Source organism: Amphibalanus amphitrite, unplaced genomic scaffold (genome assembly GCF_019059575.1).
Source record: "Amphibalanus amphitrite isolate SeventyFive unplaced genomic scaffold, NRLGWU_Aamphi_draft 000276F_arrow, whole genome shotgun sequence".
NCBI classification, from domain to species: domain Eukaryota; kingdom Metazoa; phylum Arthropoda; class Thecostraca; order Balanomorpha; family Balanidae; genus Amphibalanus; species Amphibalanus amphitrite.
The window spans coordinates 707,354-731,120 of NW_024881771.1; the positions used below are offsets into that span (position 1 = coordinate 707,354).

The window sequence follows — 23,767 nt, forward strand, 5'->3', positions numbered from 1 at the left end:
GAAGTTACACATAACAGTACACACTAGGGTTACCCGCGTGCTCCGCAACGCGAAGAAGGGTTATTTTTGACCCGTGGGTATTGGGTTGGTCTGTGTCGGTTTGGTTGGTATCCAATTCGTTCGATTGCTTTTTGACGGCCAAGCATTTTGTAATAAAACAAAAAGATACATCGCATCGAGGTGCCCGTGTCGTATTATCATGCGTTCTACTTAAGAATGATTCGAAAACTGGCGTGAAATCTTTTGAGGGCCATCGCTGAATTTCGCTAAAAATGACAATGTAATGGTTTGGAACATTTACATTTTTAAGAATGCTGTTGCTCATCATGCAAACATGAAGAGTGAATCTTGGACAGAATTGAATGCTCTTTCCAACGGTGCCATTTTCAATTGCCAAAGGTATCAGGTTATGCAGCAAAACCCGTGTGATAAATAAAGTGGCACAAAATTGACAAACACCATTTTCTCCTGTGACTTGCACCACCTTGATTTGGATCAATCAGCTTTTCACAATTTTTATATGAGAGGCGGTACCTTTCTCTTGCCAACAGGCGTTGTTCCAATTCGCTCCGTTTAACGGTCACCTAAAAATAAAATCAATTCCAAAATCCGTCCAAAACGTCAATTTTCCACATAAAAGTGCCCTCCTCGGTGCACTTGGCGCGTGCCATCCTCTGCATCGTACACCATTCGATAGCCCGTTCAATTATCTACACGATGCTGTTTTTCCCGTGCCGGTCGGACCCCTGGTCACCAAGATATTGCACGGGGACCGGACCCGTGTCGGCCAAAATTTGCCGTTTTCGCCCGATTTCGCACGCCGATTTATACATGTAAAGTCTATGACGCGAATTTGCACTTTTTGGGCACGCGCCACGCGCTCCCTATCAATCCGATCGAGCTGAGACCCCTCAAAGGCACGTCGCGCATCCTTGATCTATAAGTTGTGCAAATTTCACCGGGCTAGGTGCAACGGTCTGGCCTGTAGTCCACGCAAAGCACCACCAAGTCGGGACCTCGGTAACGGACAGACGCACCCTCCTCAAATAGTAATATAGATTATGAGAAAACAAGCAATCAGGCGACATAACAAGAGCAACACAGTATCGCACATAAAATCATGCATATCATAAACGTTTCATGTTTCATCGAGGACCCCTAGGTAACGATATCTAGCTTATACGCCGACAACTTATCATTGATGGAAGGCCTAGACTTGAAAATGTGAAGTGATTCCAGAATTCTTAAATTAAAGTTTGAACGTTTTTTGTCAATGACCTTAAAATCGTCCAACGAAAATGGTACGTCGCATGTCAACGAATGGTCTCTAACAGAAAATATAACAGAAATCTCTAATTTTGTGACTTGGGGGAACTCACACTTGATGAACCGCGAGGATTGCTCGTAATTTCAATTCCATTCTCAATCGCTCAAAATGCTCAATAAAATTCAGCTTCCGAATTATGGCCTTGCCCTAATTAGTGCGCTTGCTCTTGTGATATCGCTGAACGAAATCGAATCGATGCTTGACCGACTGTCGTAATTAAATTTGTGCGCTCACCGTCTCAAGGCACCGAATTCTGCGAAGATCCATCAGTTTCACCCCAGAGCACACCAACTGCCGTGAGTCATAAGAGAACTAGTGTTTGAAGCAACTCGCGGATAAGACACGTCACTGAGCGTGTTACGTAGATTAATTGACAACATTTCGTGGTAGCAGGGCACATACGAGGGCAATAAGAACGTGATAGACTGCTCGTCAAATTAATCGGTGGTCAAATTAATTGCATTTCTGAGGTGATTTATTTCCTGGAACGAATCATAACACGTCAGACGGTGACTCCTCACACTGATTTTTATATCGTCGCTGGGGTGCACATTTGACGCTACCCTCTGCAATGCATTCGACAGTGGAGTACGGGACGTCTCGGCGGCTGGGAGAGTGAGTCGGCATGGCCGTTCCCAAGCTGCCCCCGCGCGACCTGCGGCCGCTCGTGTGCCGCTACAAGCCGTGCACGCAGAACGGCAACTGGTTCGAGGACCGCTACAGGAAGGACGACTGCGTGCGCGACTTCCTCCGGCGCAGAGAGCGAGGCGAGCTGATGATCCAGGCGAGTTTGCTGAGACGGGCGACAAGACGAACTCGAAATGTCTGGGTGCCCAAGCTGGGCTGGTGGTATTTAATTGTAATGGATCCTGGAGTTTTGTGTCTTCGAACATATGCCCTGAACTTCAACTTAGATATTAAAGATAAAGATAACTTAATAAGAGGCCCAGTTTCAACCCCACCACCGCGCACTATCTTTATGAGTTACCGTGCTCTGACCGGACCCCGATAAAACTATATTTAATTTTCCTAGACTAGACAGAAGGGATCTACCACGATGCGCTGTGCTTTCCGAAACCGACATAAGACGATAAGTAAAGTATAAGACGACATAAGCCAGCTCTCAAATTAACGGGCTCAGCCCCGGCGATTTACTAGGGTGCCTGCCCAGACCAATGTCTCTCCCTATATCCTATCATCCTCCCGGCTCTGAAATGGTCTCATTGGACCGAAAGGGCCTAACCCAACAAAACAAACTCTCAAATTAACTTACAAAAAACATAAGTTTTATCATTTTATAGCTCGGCACAGAACCACAGATCTCTGTCCATACTCTAGTTGCGCCGTCCACTGAATTCCCTTCCTGAGTGTTACTGTGGTGCGAAATGACTATGCATTGATGTATGTGTGTGAGGGAGTAGAAGGCGGACGCCATTATCAGTCAGCTGCTGGCGCCGGTGCGCCTTCTGCCGGCCGTCGACGGTAACATCTGGATCGGCGACAGCATCCAGCTGAGATGTCCCGGCGTGGTCTGGGCCGCCGGGGGACGCTGCAACCAGGTCAGTTATCGGGTTCTGCTACCCACAGACGATCCGATTCCGGACCCGTGACCGACTTGCGAATGACCTGTCACTGACCTATGGTTGATCCGACACCGACCTGTGGATAAGCTGTCACCGAGCTGTGACTGATTCGTCACAGGTGACGGATCACTCTCACTCTCTGACCCATCGCAGACCTGTCCTATCCCATCACAGACCAATCCCATCACAGACCTCAGTGAGTCCCGTCACCGACCTGAGACCTCTGGGCTCTGCCTGTCCGTCCCGCCAGGTACCCGAGGTGGCGCTCTCCGCCAACGTGTTCGACATTGCTCGCGCGTGTCCCACCCAACTGACCTCTCCGACGGCCGTGTGCGCCTCGCTGCGGCTCGAGCCGTGCGCCAGAAACGTCTTCACGGTGAGCGCACCGAGCACGTAATGTCAGACGAATTGTGACGACTGATACATGCTGTGCCGCAAGGCTCGTTTCTATACCGGCCGCTAGATGTCAGCCATAGCGCGACGCCTGAAACATGCTGTGCCGCATGGTTCATACGGCTTTTATTCTAGCCGCTAGATGTCAGGCAAATCGTGACGCCTAATACATGCTGTGCCGCATAGCTCATGCAGTAGTTTCTACAATAACCGCTAGATGTCCGGTAAATTGTGACGCCTGACACATGCTGTGCCGCAAGGCTCTCATTACGGTTGTTATACTAGCCGCTAGATGTCAGGGGGTCGTCACGCCGGCATGCTGTGCCGCATGTCTCATACAACAGTTACTCTTCCAGCCGCTAGATGTCAGCCATAGCGCGACGCCTGAAGCATGCTGTGCCGCATAACTCGTACAGCTTGTACTCTAGCCGCTAGATGTCAGGTAACTCGTGACGCCTGACTCATGCTGTGCCGCACGACTCATACAGCTTCTATTCTAGCCGCTAGATGTCAGGCGGGTTGTGACGCCTGGTGCATGCTGTGCCGCATGGCTCATTGGTAGTAAACTACTACAAGGTACAATGTGCATATCGGGTAAATCAGGGCCTCGGCTAACATGTTAACTGGTGGGCCAAATGGCCCACCAGTGACCCGAAATGGCCCACCAGCCTCAAAGATTTGGCCCACCAGGAATTTTCCGAGAAATATAAGTTTTCACATTTTTCACATTTCAAATTGAATTAGCAGATCTTATCATACATTTTCAGGCTGTTAAGTACCCATCGGTGAAACATATTCTTGTGAAAAACTTCAACCTATTGTTTGCAATAGCCTTTTGGGGTAAAAAGTGGACTATAGTACCCGCAACTTAAAAAAAAATCCATCACCTACGTCTTTGCTGTATGATTTTTACTACGTACTATGACGTAGGTAACATTGTGATACAGACCGAGACAGAGGCCCTACTACAGCACATTGTTGCATTTATTAAGAAGTAAGAACTTGATCGTCGTTGCCGCCTAATACCATCACCATTCCCGGTTTCTTGAGACAGCGGTAGGTTAAGCCTCGGTCACACTTCACCGGATTGGACCAATGGACGAGAAACGGACGGCGTCCGGTGATGTCCGGGGGATGTCCGTTCGTTTCCGTTGGACGTCCGTTTCTCATCCGTTAAAGGGACCCTCCCACCTTCAAAAAAGTTAATGAATTGGCATGAAAGTGATGTCGCTCGGTTCAGAAAGAGCAAAAACGAATATCTACCAAATTTCATCGAAAAATATTCACCGGTTTTCAAGATATTAGACTTTTACTTTTGTTTACTTTTTGGGATCTCCGCTGTTCCTAGCGACTTTATTTGAAAGTGCGGCATTTGTTGCGCGCAAAGCAGCATATACCACCGCGTGCTACCAAACGTTTTAGTAAAAGATTTAAAATCGTTAGATCTCCGCTGACGTCACAAATTCTAAGGGGGCATACCAATGCATTAGCCCCTTAGAATCCGAAAACTGCAAGTTTGAAATTCGATATCTCCGAATTAAAGCATTTTTCGATGTTGTGAATGCCCAAACCGGTATTTTCAGGCCATGGCCACCAATTTGGCTATCTCAACTCAAATCTAATGTTAAGGTGGGAGGGTCCCTTTAACCCGCGCCCAGATGGGGTCTGCCGAGCAACGCGGTCTGATGGGGGGGGGGGGGGCATTTTTGCCCCCCCCCCTCAGATCTCGAGAACCACGCAATATAGCGACAAGCGGTAAACGGTGTTGGATAGCCCCAACGGGGAACTACCTTGTGACCCAATTTCATTGACCTCGGTCAAACCGATGACGTCACAGGTCAGGTCAAAGGTCGAATTTTCACCGTTTACAGGCATTTCAAGAAATGCGTTGTAAAATCGAGTAAAATGCATTTCATTGAAAATCATCGGTGGAGAAATGTTCTTCAAACACATATTTTGCTATTTGAGGTCACTGATACCAGGTCAGGTCACAGAGGTCAGGTCACTGGGGGGGGGGGGGGTCACAATATGAAAGTGTCGTGTGATACATGTTTTATGGTCCATTTTACATGACAAATGCGATTATGTGGGTCAGACAGACTTTAGGGCATGCTTAGGTCACGTTTTGGTCAAGGTCAGGTCAAGGTCAGGTCAAGGTCAGGTCAAATTAGGTCAAATTTCAAAGTTGATATTTTTGCATAAAATGGGTCGATTCGATGCAGCTCGTCACGGGGAGTTCAATGGTGGTCTCCGTTTTGCGCTACCAGGTCTAGAATTGCTAAAAATTGAGTTCAAAAATTTGACGTCATCAATTTTTAACAGTTTTTTTGCTATAACTTGGCCAAAAAAGAGGTATCGATCTAAAATTTGGTATGTGTATCGAAGAGCGTAGGGACTATCACATATATTCCGGTTTTTCGAAATTCGAAAAAATGGAAATATTTTGAGTTTTTCTAAAAAAAAAATCATTTTTTTTATTTTTGGGGGTCAAAATCCCAAAATTACGAAAATCCGAGATAGCAGTTTTGTAGCGCCGTCTTTTCTCTACACAACCACATAAAGAATTTTAAAATTGCTTGTTAACTGTAGAATTGGCGAGCGTTTCAAGATGTCATGTTTTTTGCTCATTTTTGCTCGAACATGACCTCAGTTTGACCTCAATAACTCCTGACCTGAGGTGATCTGTGACTTGAAATTTTGTGTGAAGGTGTTAAATTGATGCCCGGTAAGGTACCCAAAATTTGGCGGCGCTGCGCGCCGCCGTTTTCTCCCTATTTAAGAAAAACCACAGGGGGGGCCAAAATGGCCCCCCCCATCAGGGCGCGGGTTAATATCCGTTCCATGTCCGGTGGTGTCCGGTGTGCTCAACCGGACACCACCGGACATGGAACGGATATTAACGGATGACAAACGGACATCACCAGACGCTGTTAGTTCTCGTCCGTTTCTCGTCCGTTGGTCCAATCCGGTGAAGTGTGACCGAGGCTTTAAATTTTATGCAATAATCGTGAAAGACGTCTGCCTCTGTAAATTACACATAGTGTCGGCGGCTTCCAGACAATCGAGGTCTGCGAGAGTTCTTGCAAGCTTTCCGATCGATCGAGTTGTTGCAGTCACATAAGCATCTGCCGCAGACCAGTCGGTTACAAGAAAAACTACGAATAAAGAACAGACCAGTTCAGACGGTCGGGGATATGCCTGCGAGCGATCTCGGACGGCTCGCCGATGGACACGATATAAGCCAGAGTTAAACTACAGGTAGTGTCGGCGACTTTCAGCCGATTGCAGTCTGCAAGCGATATTATGCGTCTTCACGACCGGTATGATGCTTGCAGTTACAAATCTGACCAGTCGGGCGAATTTCAAACCGTTCACAGTCAGCGTTCCAAAAATTTCTCATTTGGGCTGAAGATGACACTCAAGAATAAGAATGGATAATTTTCCACTCTCACATTTTGGGTGGCTAGAATTTTCCACGCAGACACCCAAGAGAAATCTGAAGTTTGGGACACTGTTCATCAGAAGTGTACATAACTTTTTTTTAAGAAAATATTAGGGTTGCGCAGCGCGCTTGGGCTTTTGAGTCAATTATTTTCTATGCGACACCAATAGGCTTAATGATCATTTTCAGCGATGTTGGGGTTGCTGCTACAACCCCCTTTTGGGGTTCCTGCTACAACCCCCTTTTGGGGTTCCTGCTACAACCCACTTTATATATAAAGTTGCACTCGTGCTGTTCACAATTCCTCCCGATCCAACCGACAACGCCCGATCCCGTCCGACCGTTTCCGAATCTCCGACTAGTCGGCGAGCGATCCACTCAGGGCTCGTTGATTTTTAACATCCGACCGGCCGTAAGTTATCGTCCAAAGTTTTATAATCTGCGTCAATATTTTGTGCATACTTGTGCGATTTTATGTGCACCGCCGGAGTATCCCCACTGAGAGGGTTGAGGGTCCCTACTCTCTCCTCTCTGAAGAGTCGGGGGGGGGGGTCGAGACCCGTTTTTTACATTTTTTTAATGCCATCCTGACTTTTTTTGCAGGATAAAGTGGCCGAAATCTGGGGAGAAATCGAAAATTGGGGGGGGGGCGGGGCTATGGCTACGAAGGTCAGTTCATGTCGCTGCCCAAGTGGCCCACCAGTCAAAATTCCTTAGCCGAGGCCCTGGGGTAAATCTGATTTTGGGAAGTGGATCAGACTAAAATAAAAAATAAAAAACAAGGCAGGAGACCTCGGAAGACCGGGAATATTAGGGCTCCGATGATAAACCGTTTCACTGTTGTTATTCAATGGTGCTACCGTTCGATATTCTTTTATTTCGCTACGAGCATTTTAGACCTTTGAGTTAATTCGTTTTCTTTCTTACATCGCTGTTAACAAATTAATTAGCAGCGTATGTGCCTACTTGATGACAGACATTCCGTATGTTCACCTTTCGTCCTGTCCTTACACTGTCGCATGGTCCTCGCGCCAGGTGACCCGTCCGGACGGCTCGGTCAGCCGCGAGGTTCTGCGGTACGGGCAGCCGTTCAGTCTGCGTCTCCAGGACGGCTACCCGGCCGGTCTGTACCTGACCAGCGAGCCGCCCACCGCCTACTGCGTGCCGCCCAACGAGGCTCGTCAGCAGGCTGTGCAGGTGCGCGGGGACCGGTGGGCGGGGCAGGGTGGCACAGCGTGCCCAGCGTGGTGAACAGGCGCTTAGACCTGGGCGAGGCTGGGACACAGTGCCGAGACTGTGACAATTTCCCATCCGACAAGTGGTAAAAGCATGAATCATGACAGATAGTTTATTTGCGCTTTTTCAACGCTATGACCCAACGCCGTACCTCAGCTATGTCCACGTTCCAGAGGCCTCTTGCACCAAAATCCTCTTGCACCAATGCTTGGATTATTTTGCATCGTATACCCAGTCCAAGTCTCAAATGTAACAATTTGCGTGCAAAATTTAGCAAGCACATGTAGGATTATGTATCGGGCTATTGCAAACAAATTTACCACCGTTAGATTAGCTTATTCTGAAACCGGTTTTTCGATTTTACCTAGCTCTGCTAGGTAGTTTGGTGCAAGAGGCCTCAGCTCACCGAGTGTCGTATTCCAACGATCTGTGTCGTGTTCCAGCTGATGCCGTGTCGTATTTCAGCTATCTGTGCCATATTTCAGCTGATTCGCTGCCGTATTTCAGCTATCCGTGCCGTGTTTCAGCTGACCCAGTGCCGCGCGCCGGCCGGCCGCTGGGTGGCGCACCTGCTGGAGAACAGCCACCGTATGGAGGCGGAGGGGAGCCCGGTGCCGGCCGGCAGTCCGCTGCTGGTGTGCCACCAGCCGAGCGGCCAGGCGCTGCGCCTGGAGGCCGGCCACCCGGTCACCTCCCTGCTGGGCCACGAGTGGGAGGTGACGGCGCACGCGACCACCGACAGCCGGCGCCGGCCGCTGCCTGAGAACCGCTGGTGCCTCAGCGCCCTGCCGCTCGGCGCCGCCTGACTGACCGAGCGCGCGGTGGGTCACCGAGGGACAGGTGGAGAGCGCAGAAATCCCACACCACCAGGAGAAACGAGACAAGAGACGAGGCGAAACGAGACAATAACGGGATGATCTTTGTCCATAACGGAGAATGATGCATTGCGCATTGTAGAACGTTTCATTGCTGATATTATAGTTTTTGTGATTAAATTGTGCCATGGAAAACTTTTCTTCAGTGGTGTGTGCAAGACCCAAGTTTCTGCTGAATTCGTCGCTGAAATTTGCTGGTCACTTGTGGCAGTGTCTCGTCTCTGTTATGGTTAAAGGGGGCGGTTGAGCGATCTAGTGAACTTGCTTATTTCAAATCAGATAAAACGTATTGCAAAGTTACGTTGGTTCGTCTTGTGGTTCGCCATGTATGTACCTATTGTGATGCGTAATTGTTGTGCGCATGCAATTTTAAGCAACTTTTTTGGTAATGACAAGACTCGGGCTGTATTTTGTACCTATTTAATTGTCTCTGTGCCGGCTGATCATGATTGTCACATGTTAGACCGCTAACTAATATCTCTTAAAGATTCGTCAGCTGACGTTCAAGCTCGAGTTGTTTATTGAAATAAATTAGAGCAATTGGTATTTTCTGTTACAACTTGTAGTAGCATCCTTCGCCTGACCCCTGGTAACACAGACTAGGATAAGTTGGTATATAGGTAACTGGAGCACATCCTGCCACATATGTGATGTAAGACGTAAGTAGAATACCGATGGTTGGATGAATTTGCATTTCACTGGAATCTTTTGCTCTGTTAGGGACCAGATATCGGATGATCATATGAATTATTATGTCGATATAACTGCATTTTCCGGTGACTTTTAAGGACATTATAACAAATGAAAAATACTCTCCCCATTAGCGTTGGGCTGAGCTTTTACGCGGTGATATTAGCGTACTTATTTTAGCGTCGATTCAATTGTTACAATAACAAAACACATAAAAGTTTCATACGTAATATTTTTACGGCTAAGTTCAGCCAGTTTTTGAGGGTTTTGCGGATGCGATGCCAATAATCTGAAGACCTTTTGAGCCTTTCGCGATTGTCCCAGTCGATCCACCAAACGAAATCGCAGTTTTCTTAGTGACGGCCAGAGTGTTTTTACAGTGCTGCGTTTTGGTCTTGACCCCGGGTATGCTGGCATGTTTCCGTATCCAGCCGAGGTAGGCGCTGACCCTGGTGAACAGTTCCGGCAGCTCGGAGTAGCCGCAGATGCCGACGGTAGCTGACGCTATACCGACCAGCTTGAAGCGCTTCCTATCCACCAGCGGCGCGCCCGAGTCACCCTGTGGGGGCAGTCACAGCGGAAAGATGAACACGGGTCTGTCACAGCAACAACCACACAAAAGTCTTTAACAGTGAAAAAGTAAAATGGGATGTGTTACTACGAAAACAAAGAAAAGCAGCAATATTTTGGCTTCCATATACCCGAAGGCTTGATTTCAATAATTAAAAACACTATATATGAGGCCTGTTTTTTTATAGAAAAACAGCTGAGTTCACACAGTTCACAGCTGAGTTCCCGGGCATTTCACATATAGTTAGCTTGACTGCGAAGAAACACTTGTTCCGAATATCAAGCCACATGAAAACTAGCCATTAGCTAATAGACTACGCAAACACCAAGCCCTCTGCAGCCGCAAGACCCATGAGGTAACCGTTGTAATTGACTCACCTCACATATGCCCTGTCCATCTCCTGGTTTTGTGCATAATTTTGTGTCGATCATAAAGCCGCCGGGGAAATTAAGCAGCTTGTCAAGCCCAGGGTATCGCTTCAAATACTTCTTGTAGCAGGTTTTTGCGCTGACTCCGGAAATATGAATCTCCTGTAGCTTATTGCTGAGTGAGCTCACTGCGAGGGAAATGTGTGCACGTCAGAATATACGGCGTAAATAATTGTCATAGATACAAAAGGGCTCGAAAGCTTAAAATGACAGCATTAAACAGATCAATATTCTTCAAAAGGACTGGAACCCTTGAGCCCCTGTCGATCTTGTATGATCACTTACTTGCATGGTACTTGGTAACTAGTACATGCCTATGAAAAATTGGTTGAAAAAAAATTATTCAATTTTTTATGCATCTCCTTAGGTAGACACACCACTGAGGTACCCGTTTAACCCTCGCCCTGGCAGGGGATCGATGCGACCCCCTAAGGTTTTTCAAAGATAGCGTAAACACGGCGGCGTGCAGCGCCGCCAAATCTAGCACAGCCTATGGAGCAACCTTTTTACATATGACTTGAAAATTTCAGGTCCGGGTGACCTTGGGTCAGATCACCAGGTCAGAAAAACCGAAGCAAGGTCATGGCCAACTGTCAATTTTCTTTATGCACCTGTCCAACTCACAGTTTTGGACTGATTTCCTTCAAACTTTCATCCGGTGAGGGACCGACACTGACCCCTGGTGTGGGACCGACACTGACCTCTGGTGCGGGACCGACACTGACCTCTGGTGCGACCCCAGCCGGCCACGCTGACCGGCTCTCCACCCAGATCTCCGGTAGGGCCGTCCGGTAGCGGTATCGTGCATACGAATGGAGAAAACTGCACCTCCTTTTTGAGCCGAATCAGCCCGATGTCGTGGTTGGATGCGTTCACCTGGCGGAGGCATTCGGAAGTCGGAAGGGATGAGGTGACGGCGCCGGAGAACTTGCAATGTCATATCTCACATAAGCAGGGCAGAAGGTGGTAAGACGCCCAGTCAGGTAAGACGCCCACTGCACCCCTGTGTCAAAACTGAGACTGTGATTATTTTTATCGCTATTTACGAAGCAGAAACCTTTTCGAAATAGCAACGCCGTGAACGGGCGGAACAGTTATGCGTTCTACATCTGCAGTGAAGTTGAGTTTGTTTTTCGTGAAATTCTTAAAAAATATGTCATGCCTACATTTGAAAGTGTGATATCTATTGTGAGTAGGTATGCGTGTCCTATGTGCTATTCAACTAATTCACCTGACATTTGAATTCGCCGTGAGAGGTCGTGCTGCATCACAAGGTTTCACTAGCGCCATTCATCAAATCACTTATAGTGAATATGCAGGCTTTAAAATCAAACTATATCTACGCTCTTTGTCAAGCAGAAACTGGAAACGCTAGCCTTTCCCGTCCGTGGTCTCGCGAACACTAACAGGGATAATACAGTAGAATCCGCTTAATAAATCCACCTTGGTGACTCGGCGTTTTGGATTTATTAAGCGGTTGCTTTACTAACCGTAGTCACTTACGCTTCTATCATCTATGGATAAATCCGTGAAAAGATAAAGTGGCTACAATAAGCGGCTGGATTTACTATCCGAGGAAGCGAATTCTATTGTACACACGGAAGACGAGAACTCACTTTATAGTTGGGTGGCATGACGAACCGTTCGATTTCATAATCAGTGTGGACGCCATCCATAAAAGTACTTCGATCGTAGTCCCCCAGCCGCACCACCATCGTGTTCCTGTGACACCAACACCAACACCAATCAGCTCCGTGCAGAGAAACAGGGCACCAGCACCAGCCAGTCCAAGTGACCTCAGGAAAGAGGCATGCATATTGTTCCATGTATCACATCCATGCATTTGGCGTTGAAACACAGGCACCTACATGAAATATGGCATACCAGTAGGATGACTTGGGGGGGGGGGGGTTAACGAGCGAGCAAGAGAGTGAGCCCTGCACATGCGGAAAGGCGAGAGGGTACTTCCAACTGGCTGATGCGCGACACCCTACTAACTGGTCACTGACGGTGCGCCAAATATGGAGGCAGTCGACCCAGCCGTTCTCGAGATATGGAAGCGGCACCCTGCACGTGCGCACGTGCAAACTGGGTCCAAAGTGGTTTTTGCACATACCAACCGGTCCCTAAACGCCTACAAGATTTTAGCGCAGTCGCCCCAGCCGTTCTCGAGGTCTGGAAATGACGCCTGCACATGCGTACGTGAAGTAGCACACTGCCCGTAACACATGATGATGTATTGTCTGGTGGGTCTTTACCGGAATGCCAGGTTCTAGCGCAATCGCCGCAGTAATTGCCGAGCTATTGTAATGAAAACAAATTTGACACCTCTTCTTTTCTACACTGTCACAGAAGAGAATATGCACAGGGTGTCCCAAAAGTTTTTAGACACCTATTTTTTCACATTATTGGCCATTGACACGCGCACCGACGGGGGGGGGGGGGGCGGATATCCGCCCCCCCCCTGAGGTTTTTCGCGAATAGCGGGAAAACTGCGCCGCGTAGCGCCGCGAAATTTGATACGACTATTTTCTTATCAATTTTACACATGATGTGCAAGTTTGAACCTCCTAACTTTTAAGGTCAGGTCATCAGGTCACATTGAATGACCCAACCTCAAGTCGCTTTTTTGCAACTTTGTCACCGTGCCAGAGCTACAGTAGATGTCGGAGGCCTTTGAAAGTCGCAGGATGTTATTAGGTCATTAGTAGCTATAATTTGTATATCTCGGACTTTTGATATCGGTGACCTAAGGTCAGGTCAATTTCCCGACCTCCCCATTATAAGTCAATGTAGGAAAAATCAACTCCCTGTTTTACCACTAAAACGGGTCGGAATGGCCCCATATACCACACATGACTTCATATACGATCAACCTTCACTACCTTGAGGTCTGTTTTGCTGTTGGGCAGCTGTAAGGTCATGTGACGTCATCAAAGGTCACCAAAGGGTTTTTGCCAATAACTCCGTACAGAAACAAGATACGGCCGCGCGGATGGTCTCATTGTGTTCAGCCCGTCAAGACGCATCGAATGATATACATGATGACCTCGAGGTCACGTGACCTGAGATAAACCTTTGACCTTGACCTTTCGAGGTCAACATATGTATCATTCGATGTGGATTGACGAGAGGATCACGATGGTGCCCTTAGATTGTTCTTATCTTGACTAGTTCGAAAGTTATTCGAGAAAAACTCTCCATATCTAGCGCCGCCATTTTGACTTTTTCCCTGTGACGTCATCTTTGACCTGAGCTGAAAATGACCTTAGTAAAAATTGTAGATCTTGACCGTGCGTATCCCATGCCGTTTACCGCTTGTCGCTATCTTGCTTCGTTCTCGAGATCTCAGGGGGGGGGGCGGTTATCCGCCCCCCCCGTCGGTATGAAGTTGGCGCAGACGGTGATGTCGGTGCGAGTGTTAACAGTACACCACTTTCAGAACAGCAAAAAAAGAACAACAACAACATGATATTGCTATTGGCAAGATGCTTAGTATGTCTCGAATCAAATGGAACCCTTTCGGTGCCCAAGGGTATCTCAGAGATGACCCAGGGTGGTTGATCCCACACCCATTTTTAACCGCAAACATGAAGGTGCCGAGGAAGCTCACAACTGAAGAAGCATACCGACTTCGTGGAATTGAGTCAATTGAGAATGGTAAGAGAGAGAGAGAGGCAAGCTGCAAAGACGTTTGATCTACCCCGAATTACGGTTATTATTGGTGGAAGCGACATTCTTGCACGATTAAACTTGAAAAGAAAATGTCGGTTCTGCCGGCCATCCGTGGTTGTGATTTGTGAATATGGTGAAAATCGTTTGTTCTGAGGCTAAGGGCAGCGGGGCTACAGTATGCAAAAATGTACAGTTCAACTATCAGGGAAGTGTTCACTAGTATCAAAGCTATAAACATACAAGTTTTGTGATATTTATTAACCCGTGCATGACCAGGGGGGGGGGGGGCGGGGGCTCTACAGAGCACCCTCCCGTTTTTCGGCAATACCTATCTACTAAACCATTCGACGGATCAACACGAAACTCGCGGTACCTTCAGCGGCATCAACTTGACACCTTGTGTTCAACTTTCAACTTTCTAGCTACCATAGTCTAGCTGGAAATGACGTTAGAGTGACGTTATGTCGGCCGATTTTGATGCAAAATATTGAATTACGGCAAACGCTCTCAAGAGCTCAGTTCTAAAGTTAGGTCCACTTTCTTTGCATAAGTGGACTACAAATACACGTAGCTATCAAAGTGCTATCTGGTTTTTTTGAAATTTTGAAAATTCTGAAACATATGTAATATGTATTTACAGTTACAAAAAATAGTTTTTTCCTTCAAAAAGTTTTTGATTTTTCGCAAAAACCGGAATATATGTGATATAACACACACTGGTTAACTACTCTAGGAGGTTTTAGCCTAATATCTATAAAAATAGCCAAGTTATTTTCATTATTGTCCAAATTTTACAATTATGAATTTTTCAAAAGCGCCATCGTGTTCCTGAGCTCAAACGGCATCCGATAGACACCTTTTTGGTTGAAAAATTTTAACTTTAAAATTTGACCTTTTTTGACCCAAAAGTGGCCTGACCTAAGCTAAGTTCAACTCAAAATGACCTCGAATGACATAAACGACATCGAATTCAAAATATATGGCCTAAATGGACCATAAAACATGTGTCACGTGACCGATGCATTAACACGCGCAGTGGAAGGGTTGCGAGTACTACGCCCAGTGGAAGGGGGGGGCGGATGTCGCCCCCCCTAAGATCTCAGCTCCCACTGGAGCTAGAAAGACGAAATTTGGAGGGTAGGTGGGGGCCATGGGGAACTCTGTTGTGTGTGAATTTCATGACCCTAGGTCAATATCTTCAAGGTCAAATGAGGTCAAATGTGGTCAAATCTGCCATATTAGCGACTTTTTTGCGTTTACACGCCGATAACTCAAAAGGTTACCGGCCGATTTTATTTTTTCTTTCACTGTACGAAAGAACAAACAATTGGGAGTATGTATGGTGAATTTCTAGATAATCCAACAAAAAATATGGCAGTTAGAAGCCTGCTAAGGGTAAGATGTCGCCGGCTGAAGCGGGATCGGCCGACGCGGGAAACGCGGCAATCACAATTTTGTGTTTACACACTCATAACTCAAATTATTACCGGCCGATTTTCAAAATTCTTTGACCATATGATTGCCTGTACATTTCTCAGTCTTCTCACCGAATTTGACGCGAATCTAATATAATCAGCGGTAAGGAGCGCGCAGGGGCGGATCCAGGAAAACTCCAAGGGGAGGGTCATGAATCGAAGTGGTGCCCCTACCTATACCCAAAATTAAAAACTCAACGGATTTCGTCCACTTCATTTTGGTGGTGCCCCCATTTTCAGTTTTTTTTATTTTTTATTTTTAGTCAGCATCTTAACCCTCGCATGTGTAGGGGGGGGGGGGGGTCGGATGGACCCCCCCATGGTTTTTCGCGAATAACTCGCGTAAAAAGCGGCCGATCGCGACGAAACTTTCAGTACCCTCACATTGATCAATTTTACACCTACCCTGAAAATTTCATGACCCTGACCCAAATGACCTTTGACCTGTGACCTCTTTTCCGAGACCATGTTTGGCCGGAATCGCGATTCTGCGTATGTCGGCTCGCATTAGCCGCGCGTTTGCAAGCTTTTCGTGGTTTCAAACGTTCAAACATGTGATTTGATGTTGCTTCCATGCATTAGGGTGGGTGTCAAGGTCACCTGAAGGTCAGGTCAGGTCATTGACCTTTGGTGACCTCGGGTGACCTCGGTTCACTTTTTCGAGCTGTACATGTTTCTAGGCTAGTTTTTGGAGCTGAATTCGAATTTAGCAACCATTTGAACATTTACGAAGTAGTTTTGATGCCTTCGTAACATGTTACGAAGCTGTCAGAGGCGGTTGACACGTACTACGAATACCCGTCACGACGCCTACTGGTTGACCTGACCTGACCTGACCCGACCTGGTCTAAATGCTTAAAGACATCATCTGTGATAAAAACTAACACGATATTCGTGATCAGGACCCCGAAAAACCCCTTAGCAGCCACACTTTACGACTTTCTAACAGGTCCCGATCTTCCCGACTTTGGGTCATTGACCTGACCTGGAAGGTCAACCAATGACCTAAGACCTTAAAATTGGGTATCATCGGCTTCCTCTCGTCACGGGCAACACGCTCGTTTTTTCCGCGAAGCTCTAGCTCGATCAGGGGCCAAACGGCAAGGGGGGGGGTCCAACCGACCCCCCCCCCTACACATTAGAAGCTGGCAAACGCCGCACACATGCGAGGGTTAACTCTTAGCCACAACCACATTTACCAATTGTAAGCAAGTATATATGAATGTGCTATGTGTATAGGTATATGTTGTGGACGCTGAGTAGTGAGTACTTACCAGGAACGTTATCAGGTAAGCAAATCGTTGTCAGTCCGACGAACTTGACACTGGCGTCTAAAGGGTCTGTCCTTGACACTTCAGGCTTGTCAGGGGCACCAAAGTCCTTCCAGGGACACCACAAACCTGTCAGGGGCACCTATGGCCTTGTAGGGGCGCCACAGGCCCGCCAGGAAGCAGGGGCACCACAGGCCTAGCAAGGACACTACAGGCCTGTCAGGGGCACAACGGGCCTGTTGGGCCCATGAGCACCCCTAGGGGCAGGGGCACCACAGTCCTTCCAGGGGCACCGCAGGCCTGTGAGGGGCACCAGCGGCCTATCAGGGGCACCACGAGCCTGTCATAGCCAGGCATCTCAGGCTTGTCAAGGCCCAGGGGCACCACAGGTCTGTGAGGGGCACCAGCGACCTAGCAGGGGCACCAGTCAACACAGGTCTGCCAGGGGCGCCACAGACCTGCCAGGGGCACCACAGACCTGCCAGGGGCACCAGAGGGCTGCCAGGGGCACCACCGGCCTTGCAGGGGCACCTTGGGCCTGTCAGGGGCACCACGGGCCTGCCGAGGGGCACTTCAGACTTTTCAGGGGCACCAGTCCTCTCCGGGCGCAGGGGCACCACAGGCCTGCCAGGGGCACCAGCAGCCTAGCAAGGGCACCAGAGGCCTGCCAGGGGCACCACAGGCCTAACAAGGACACCACGGGCCTGTCAGGGGCACCTCAGGCTTGTCAGGGCCCAGGGACACCACAGTCCTTCCAAGGGCACCGCAAGCCTGTCAGGGGCACCAGAGGCCTGCCAGGGGCACCACAGGCCTAGCAAGGGCACCACTGGCCTGTCAGGGGCACCTCAGGCTTGTCAGGGCCCAGGGGCACCACAGTCCTTCCAGGGGCATTACAAGCCTGTCAGGGGCACCAGAGGCCTAGCAAGGGCACCACAGGCCTGCCATGGACACCACAGGCCTGCCAGGGGCACCACCGGCCTTGCAGGGGCGCCTCAGGCCTGTCAGGAGCACCACGTGCCTACCGGGGACACTTCAGGCTTGTCAGGGGCGTTACAGTCCTGTCAGGGCCCAGGGGCACCAGGCCCGTGGTATCCCTGCTAGGCCTGTGGTGCCCCTGGCGGTCCTGTGGTGCCCCTGTCAGGACTGTGATACCCCTGATAGGCCGGTGGTGCCCCTGGCAGGTCTTTGGGCCCCCGGGCCTCAAGGGGGGGGGCCATGACCCATGTGACCCCCCCCCCTTGGATCCGCCCCTGGGAGCGCGATGTAAAGACGGAGCCGTCCCGCCCCGGCACAGTCTACAATTCAGGCGGCGCGTAACGGCTAGCGCCGGCCGCCGCGCCGCCGCGCCACCGCGGCGGCAGGATGTTTGACTTTACACCGCTATTACTAGAAAAGTTGTGAACCGATTTTCTTATTTCTTGCACAAGAAGATCCGCAATTCAATTTTGGACAGGTAGCCAAAATTTCACATTGATATTAAGTTCGCGGCGCGAGTTATTGGCGAAAAAAAGGAGGGGTGGGCGAAATCCGCCCCCCCCTTCCACTGCGCGTGTTAAATATGATTTCCGTGACCTGTGACGCCTTGACCCTGACCTGAAAATAAAAGTACAACTTTGGTACCCTCAGGGTATATAAAGCATCTGTTCACGAGTGTGTAAACAAAACATGAGCCTGATCTTACTTGTAAGCCGGCGGCCAGAGCCCAAAAGGTGAACAAGCCAAACATTGATATTTTTTACTTTGACCTGACCAGCGACGTCATCGGTGACCTCGAAATCAATGAAATTAAGTTTCGCTCGACAATTTTTTCCGGGGCTATCAGATGCCGTTTGAATTTTGCCGATCGTCCCCGTAGTTTCGGACTTCGGAGTTAGGAGGGGGAGGGCTATGAAGAGCCCCCTCCCCAGTAGGGCGCGTTATACGCAGACCCCAGTGGGGAGCGGGATAAGTGCAAATGGGGCCAACGGACGCCGACCGTGACTCACCGTTTCGTAGCGTGTTTTTCCAGACAGTGGGCCGCCGTCAGCACGTGCCGAGAGTTGATCACAGCACCGCCACACACGGGCTGCCTGAAGACCAGCTTCTGCTTGGCGAGGAGCATGGCCTGCCAATACCCGGTGGTAGGGTCACATCTCAGTTGTTCCTAATTATAATAGCATCGTAATATGAAAGGAAAATATGATTAGCCTTGATATTTTACGTGCAAAAACTAATTAGGAGCTATATTGCTACCAAGCGTGTGAAAAACTACGGTTGATACACCCAACTTTCTGTGCGAACTGCGAAACCGCTCTACGGTCGCTTTTTATATCAGAAAGCCAGACAGAAAGCGCCAGGGAACTGATCTTGGGTGAAAAGGGAATGTGACGGACATTTGTTCTTTGTGTCTGTCGATGGTGCAATTTGATGCAATTTGAGCTAACTGTCGGTAACTTGGTGCATGATTTGTAAGCAGGCACCACCTCACCATCCACGGCCACTTTGAGACCGCCTGGTTCTGGTTCCAGTCATTGATGTAGTCTTTCAGAGAAGTCGCAGCCGGGCGGCCACCCGCCATTGGATTCGTCCCAGTTTTATCATCCTGCAAACAGCGAATTTGATGTCATTTTACCATTATTTGATAGCAACGCATTTCATGGTGAGTGCCTAAGTGTATTTATATGTGCATGTCGCCACGAAACTTCACATAGCTTATAAAACATTAGCTTTGCATCCGGTGTCGAGATTTTGACTCCATGTCAATGAATGATGCACCGGGTCAAGTTACAAAACATGAACTCCAAAAATCGACTATCGTGCTCATGCCACATATTTACCTTTTTCAGAGGTTTGTAAGTTTATAATCTGGACGAGAGCATCTTTTTCAAAAACGTGCAGCGCCGAAAAAGTCGTTTATAGACCCTTAATTAATATGACCCTTAATGTAATTGCTTTGTTTCATGTACATTGTACAGTCAAGGTCATGACCTAACCGGAAAAGGTCATGTTGCATATCAGTCGATCCGCATCGTCGAGCCGAACACAACTAAGGCGTTTTCATCGCTTTAGCGCATGCCTCTATCAGAAGTTATGAGCGAACAACTGTTAGATACTATTCGTGACCTGAGATGACCTCGGGGACGTAACGAGGGGCCACAGGTGCCATTTTCCAGTTCAGTGTGTCAATTTTATCTGCATCCCGATGTTTGAGAGTGTCTAGAATGGCGTTCGTGCAAAAGAAACGCTTTTCAATTTGCTTCCATTGACTTATAATGGAGAGGCCGCAAAATGGGCTGGCCTTAGGTCACCGATATCAAAATTCCGAGATGAACGTTTTATAGATGCTCTCACTCTTATCAATCGCTGAAAGTTTCAAGGCAATCGTTCAGTCGGTGTAGCTATGGCGAGCATTCTATTTTTTTCTGAGGTGAGGTCACTTGGCGTGACCTGGTGACCTGACCTTGAGCGACCTGGGTCTGAAAATTTCACAACATGTGCGGAAAAGATGCACAAACAGGTGTGCCAAGCGAAAAAACCGCAACGGGGGGGGGGGGGTGTTCAAACACCCCCTCCCCGGCCCGGCGCGGGATAATGTCACACCGACATAAAACTCACTTACCCATCCGCGGGGTCGAGTCACTGTTGTGAGGCCATTGAGGGCACGGGCTGAAATAGTGGCAAAAAACAGTGAGGATAATTGAACCATCCACATGGCTCAACATAATTAGCAGATGCATAATCAGTAGATGCAAACAAGTAACGCATAGGTACGCTTATGACATCGAATGCTCCGTAACTCAGGGTTGGCTGTTTTTCGGCAGGACGCCTCCATCTCCCTTGCATCTTATTCACTTTGCAGGTGATCATTAACCCGCGCCGGGCCGGTGCTCTGAGATTCCGCGCCGGGCCGGGGGGGGGGTGTCTGAACCCCCCTTCTAACTGGGCTCCTGGGCCACGTAGTGACACGCGGTAAGCGGCAATCGAAAGAACGTCCAAAATAAGGACAAAAACACTTCGGTCATTTTTTTGGGTCAGGTCAAAGGTCAGGTCACCAGAGGTCACCAAAGGTAAAATGTTGACTATTTCAACATTTTGGAAACTGCCAACGGCTATCTCGGGAACCGATAGAGCTACAGCGCCGCGGAAAAGCGCATTCGATAGCCCTTTTACAGAAATTTCTGAATAATGTTCTCAGATTTGACCTCAGGTCAACGGTTTAGCCTCCAGAGGGCAAAAACTCCAAAATAGCCGTTTTTACGAAAAGCGGTTTTCGGCAATAACTTTTGACTCAAAAGAGCCATGACATTACTTTTGCCAGCATCGTGTTCCTCTCGTCGAGACGCGTCGAATGAACTATATTATGACCTTGAAAGGTCAACTTGAAAATTTGACCTCAGGTCAAGGTCATGACCTAACCGGAAAAGGTCATGCTGCATATCAGTCGATCTGCAACGTCGAGCCGAACACATCTAAGGCGTTTTCAGCGCTCTAGCACGCCTCTATCAGCAGTTATTAGCGAAAAACTGTTAGATTCTGTTCGTGACCTGAGATGACCTCGGGGACATAACGAGGGGTCACAGTTGCCATTTGCCGGTTCAGTGTGTTAATTTTACCTACATCTCGATGTTCGAGAGTGTCTAGAATGGCGTTCGTGCAAAACAGACGCTTTTCAATTTTCTCCCATTGACTTAGGACTACATATAATGGAGAGGCCGCAAAATTGACCTGACCTTAGGTCACCGATATCAGAATTCCGAGATATACATTTTATAGATAATGTTGCTCTAATCAATCGCTGAAACTTTAAAGGCAATCGATCAATCGTTGTAGCTATGACGAGCATTCTTATTTTTTTCGGAGGTGAGGTCACTTGGCGTGACCTGGTGACCTGACCTAAGGCGACCTGGGTCTGAAATTTTCACAACATGTGCGGAAAAGATGCACAAACAGGTGTGCCAAAAACGGCGGCGCTCCGCGCCGCCGTTTGAAACTTGAGGGGCTTGAAAAGCCAGCACAGCTCATCGGCGACCTACATAGTTATCTATGTATATTTTGTCTCGCTCTGAAATGTTGAAATGTATAAAATATGAATCTTTTCGTGACGCTGCGAATAACCCATGCACCTATATAACTTGTGCATACAGTCTCTCTTGAAAGTATAGAAACCGCGAATCGGTGTGGTGGATCCATCAAGATCGACTGAGGAAAGGTTGCCAAATTTGGGAGTCACCGAACCAATTGACCATGGGGGATGGATGAGGATGTCAATTGCTTTGGTGACTCTCAAATTTAGCAGCCTTTCCTCTGTCGGGCTTGATGGATCCACCGCACCGATGCGCGGTACACCTACTTTCAAGGCTGACTGCGGCAGATACCGCATTTGACAGTTCAAGACCTATCACACGCGGAATATAGCCGCATATCTCTGTCTCTGTCTCTCTGCCTCTCTGTCTCTGTCTCTCTGCCTCTCTGTCTCTGTCTCTGTCTGTCTGTCTGTCTGTCTGTCTGTCTGTCTGTCTGTCTGTCTGTCTGGCTGGCTGTCTCTCTCTCTCTCTCTCACTCTCTCTCTCTCTCTCTCTCTCTCTCTCTGTCTCTCTGTCTCTCTGTCTCTCTGTCTGTCTGTCTCTGTCTGTCTGTCTGGCTGTCTGGCTCACTCTCTCTCTCTCTCTGTCTGTCTGTCTGTCTGTCTGTCTGTCTGTCTGTCTGTCTGTCTGTCTGTCTGTCTGTCTGTCTGTCTGTCTGTCTCCCTCCCTCCCTCTCTCCTTCCCTCTTCTCTCTCTCTGTCTGTCTCTCCCTCCCTCCCTCCCTCTCTCTCTCTCTTCTCTCTCTCTCTCTCTCTCTCTCTCTCTCTCTCTCTCTCTCTCTCTCTCTCTCTCTCTCTCTCTCTCTCTCTCTCTCTCTCTCTCGCTCGGCTTACCGGATCGGTAGGCTGACGGCAGGCCGGTAGCGGTCGCCGCTAGAAGCACTACCAGCCAGCAGAGCAGCACCTTCGCCATCATAAACGGTGAACGGCGCGCACCTCGCGCCACGTGTTACAGGATGGGTGGCGAGTGACTGGTTGGAAAGGTCGACTGACAGCCCCCGACGCATCACCCTCCGTCCCCCCCGTCCCCCGCCCCGTCCGTGTTACCAGAAACCGGGACAGGCTGTCAGGGCTGTCATGGGCCTTTGACCCCGGACTATGGCACCACCAGAGGTAAATCGTTGACGATTTTCGATAAACTAAGCTGTATAATATACATATGTAGTTATTATTAGCTTTTGTTCTTCGTCGAGGATTGCACTGACCTGAGGTAGGCGATAGGCATGCCGGAGTATGCTCGCGACAAAGGCTAGGTTATGCAAAGCATGCTCATGACAACGTCGACTACACCAGTGTCATAAGTATATGTAGTCTACGCCGGTGTTTCCCTGTACTGTACGTACTTTATATGCCGAGTGCAGTCACCTTTGCTGCTAGTTGAGTCTGCTTGTAAGGGATGCATCAATCAGACCGAGTTTCAATTTCGCCAATTGGGTTTCTGCCCTGATGATCATGAACATACCCGTTCTCCCATCAGATGTGCCCTCAGCAAACCTGCGCCCCACCAGCCGTGTCCATTTTCTCACCCATAGCTCGGCAGACCCGACCTTGGCCCCTCACCAGATCTGTCCGTCCCCCATCAGACCCGTAACTGATACCTACCACCCTTTAACGACCTGTCCTGAGTTTTACCAAACCCTTCCGGACCAACCCCGTATCTTCCCTCACTGTGCATTTCTCCATACCTAATGCTCTTACCTTCCGAGTTGCCTGCTCCGCTTATTATCAGATCTGTCTCC

General features: G+C 48.7%; 2 protein-coding genes across 2 annotated transcripts; one reads left to right on the plus strand and one right to left on the minus strand.

Annotated features, from left to right (window-relative positions):
* Positions 1-1,084: 1,084 nt before the first annotated feature.
* On the plus strand, positions 1,085-9,402 carry LOC122387187 (cilia- and flagella-associated protein 161-like). Its single transcript, XM_043377116.1, has 6 exons — positions 1,085-1,623; positions 1,912-2,111; positions 2,749-2,886; positions 3,161-3,286; positions 7,781-7,942; positions 8,509-9,402. Exons 2-6 carry the CDS (start codon positions 1,953-1,955, stop codon positions 8,785-8,787), a joined length of 864 nt encoding a protein of 287 aa, XP_043233051.1. The 5' UTR covers positions 1,085-1,623; positions 1,912-1,952; the 3' UTR covers positions 8,788-9,402.
* LOC122387186 (venom protease-like) lies at positions 9,359-23,005 on the minus strand. Its single transcript, XM_043377115.1, has 8 exons — positions 22,863-23,005; positions 20,565-20,611; positions 19,434-19,547; positions 18,952-19,070; positions 12,162-12,267; positions 11,271-11,421; positions 10,495-10,673; positions 9,359-10,105 (listed from the first exon to the last, which is right to left on the minus strand). Exons 1-8 carry the CDS (start codon positions 22,942-22,944, stop codon positions 9,794-9,796), a joined length of 1,110 nt encoding a protein of 369 aa, XP_043233050.1. The 5' UTR covers positions 22,945-23,005; the 3' UTR covers positions 9,359-9,793.
* Positions 23,006-23,767: the final 762 nt, after the last annotated feature.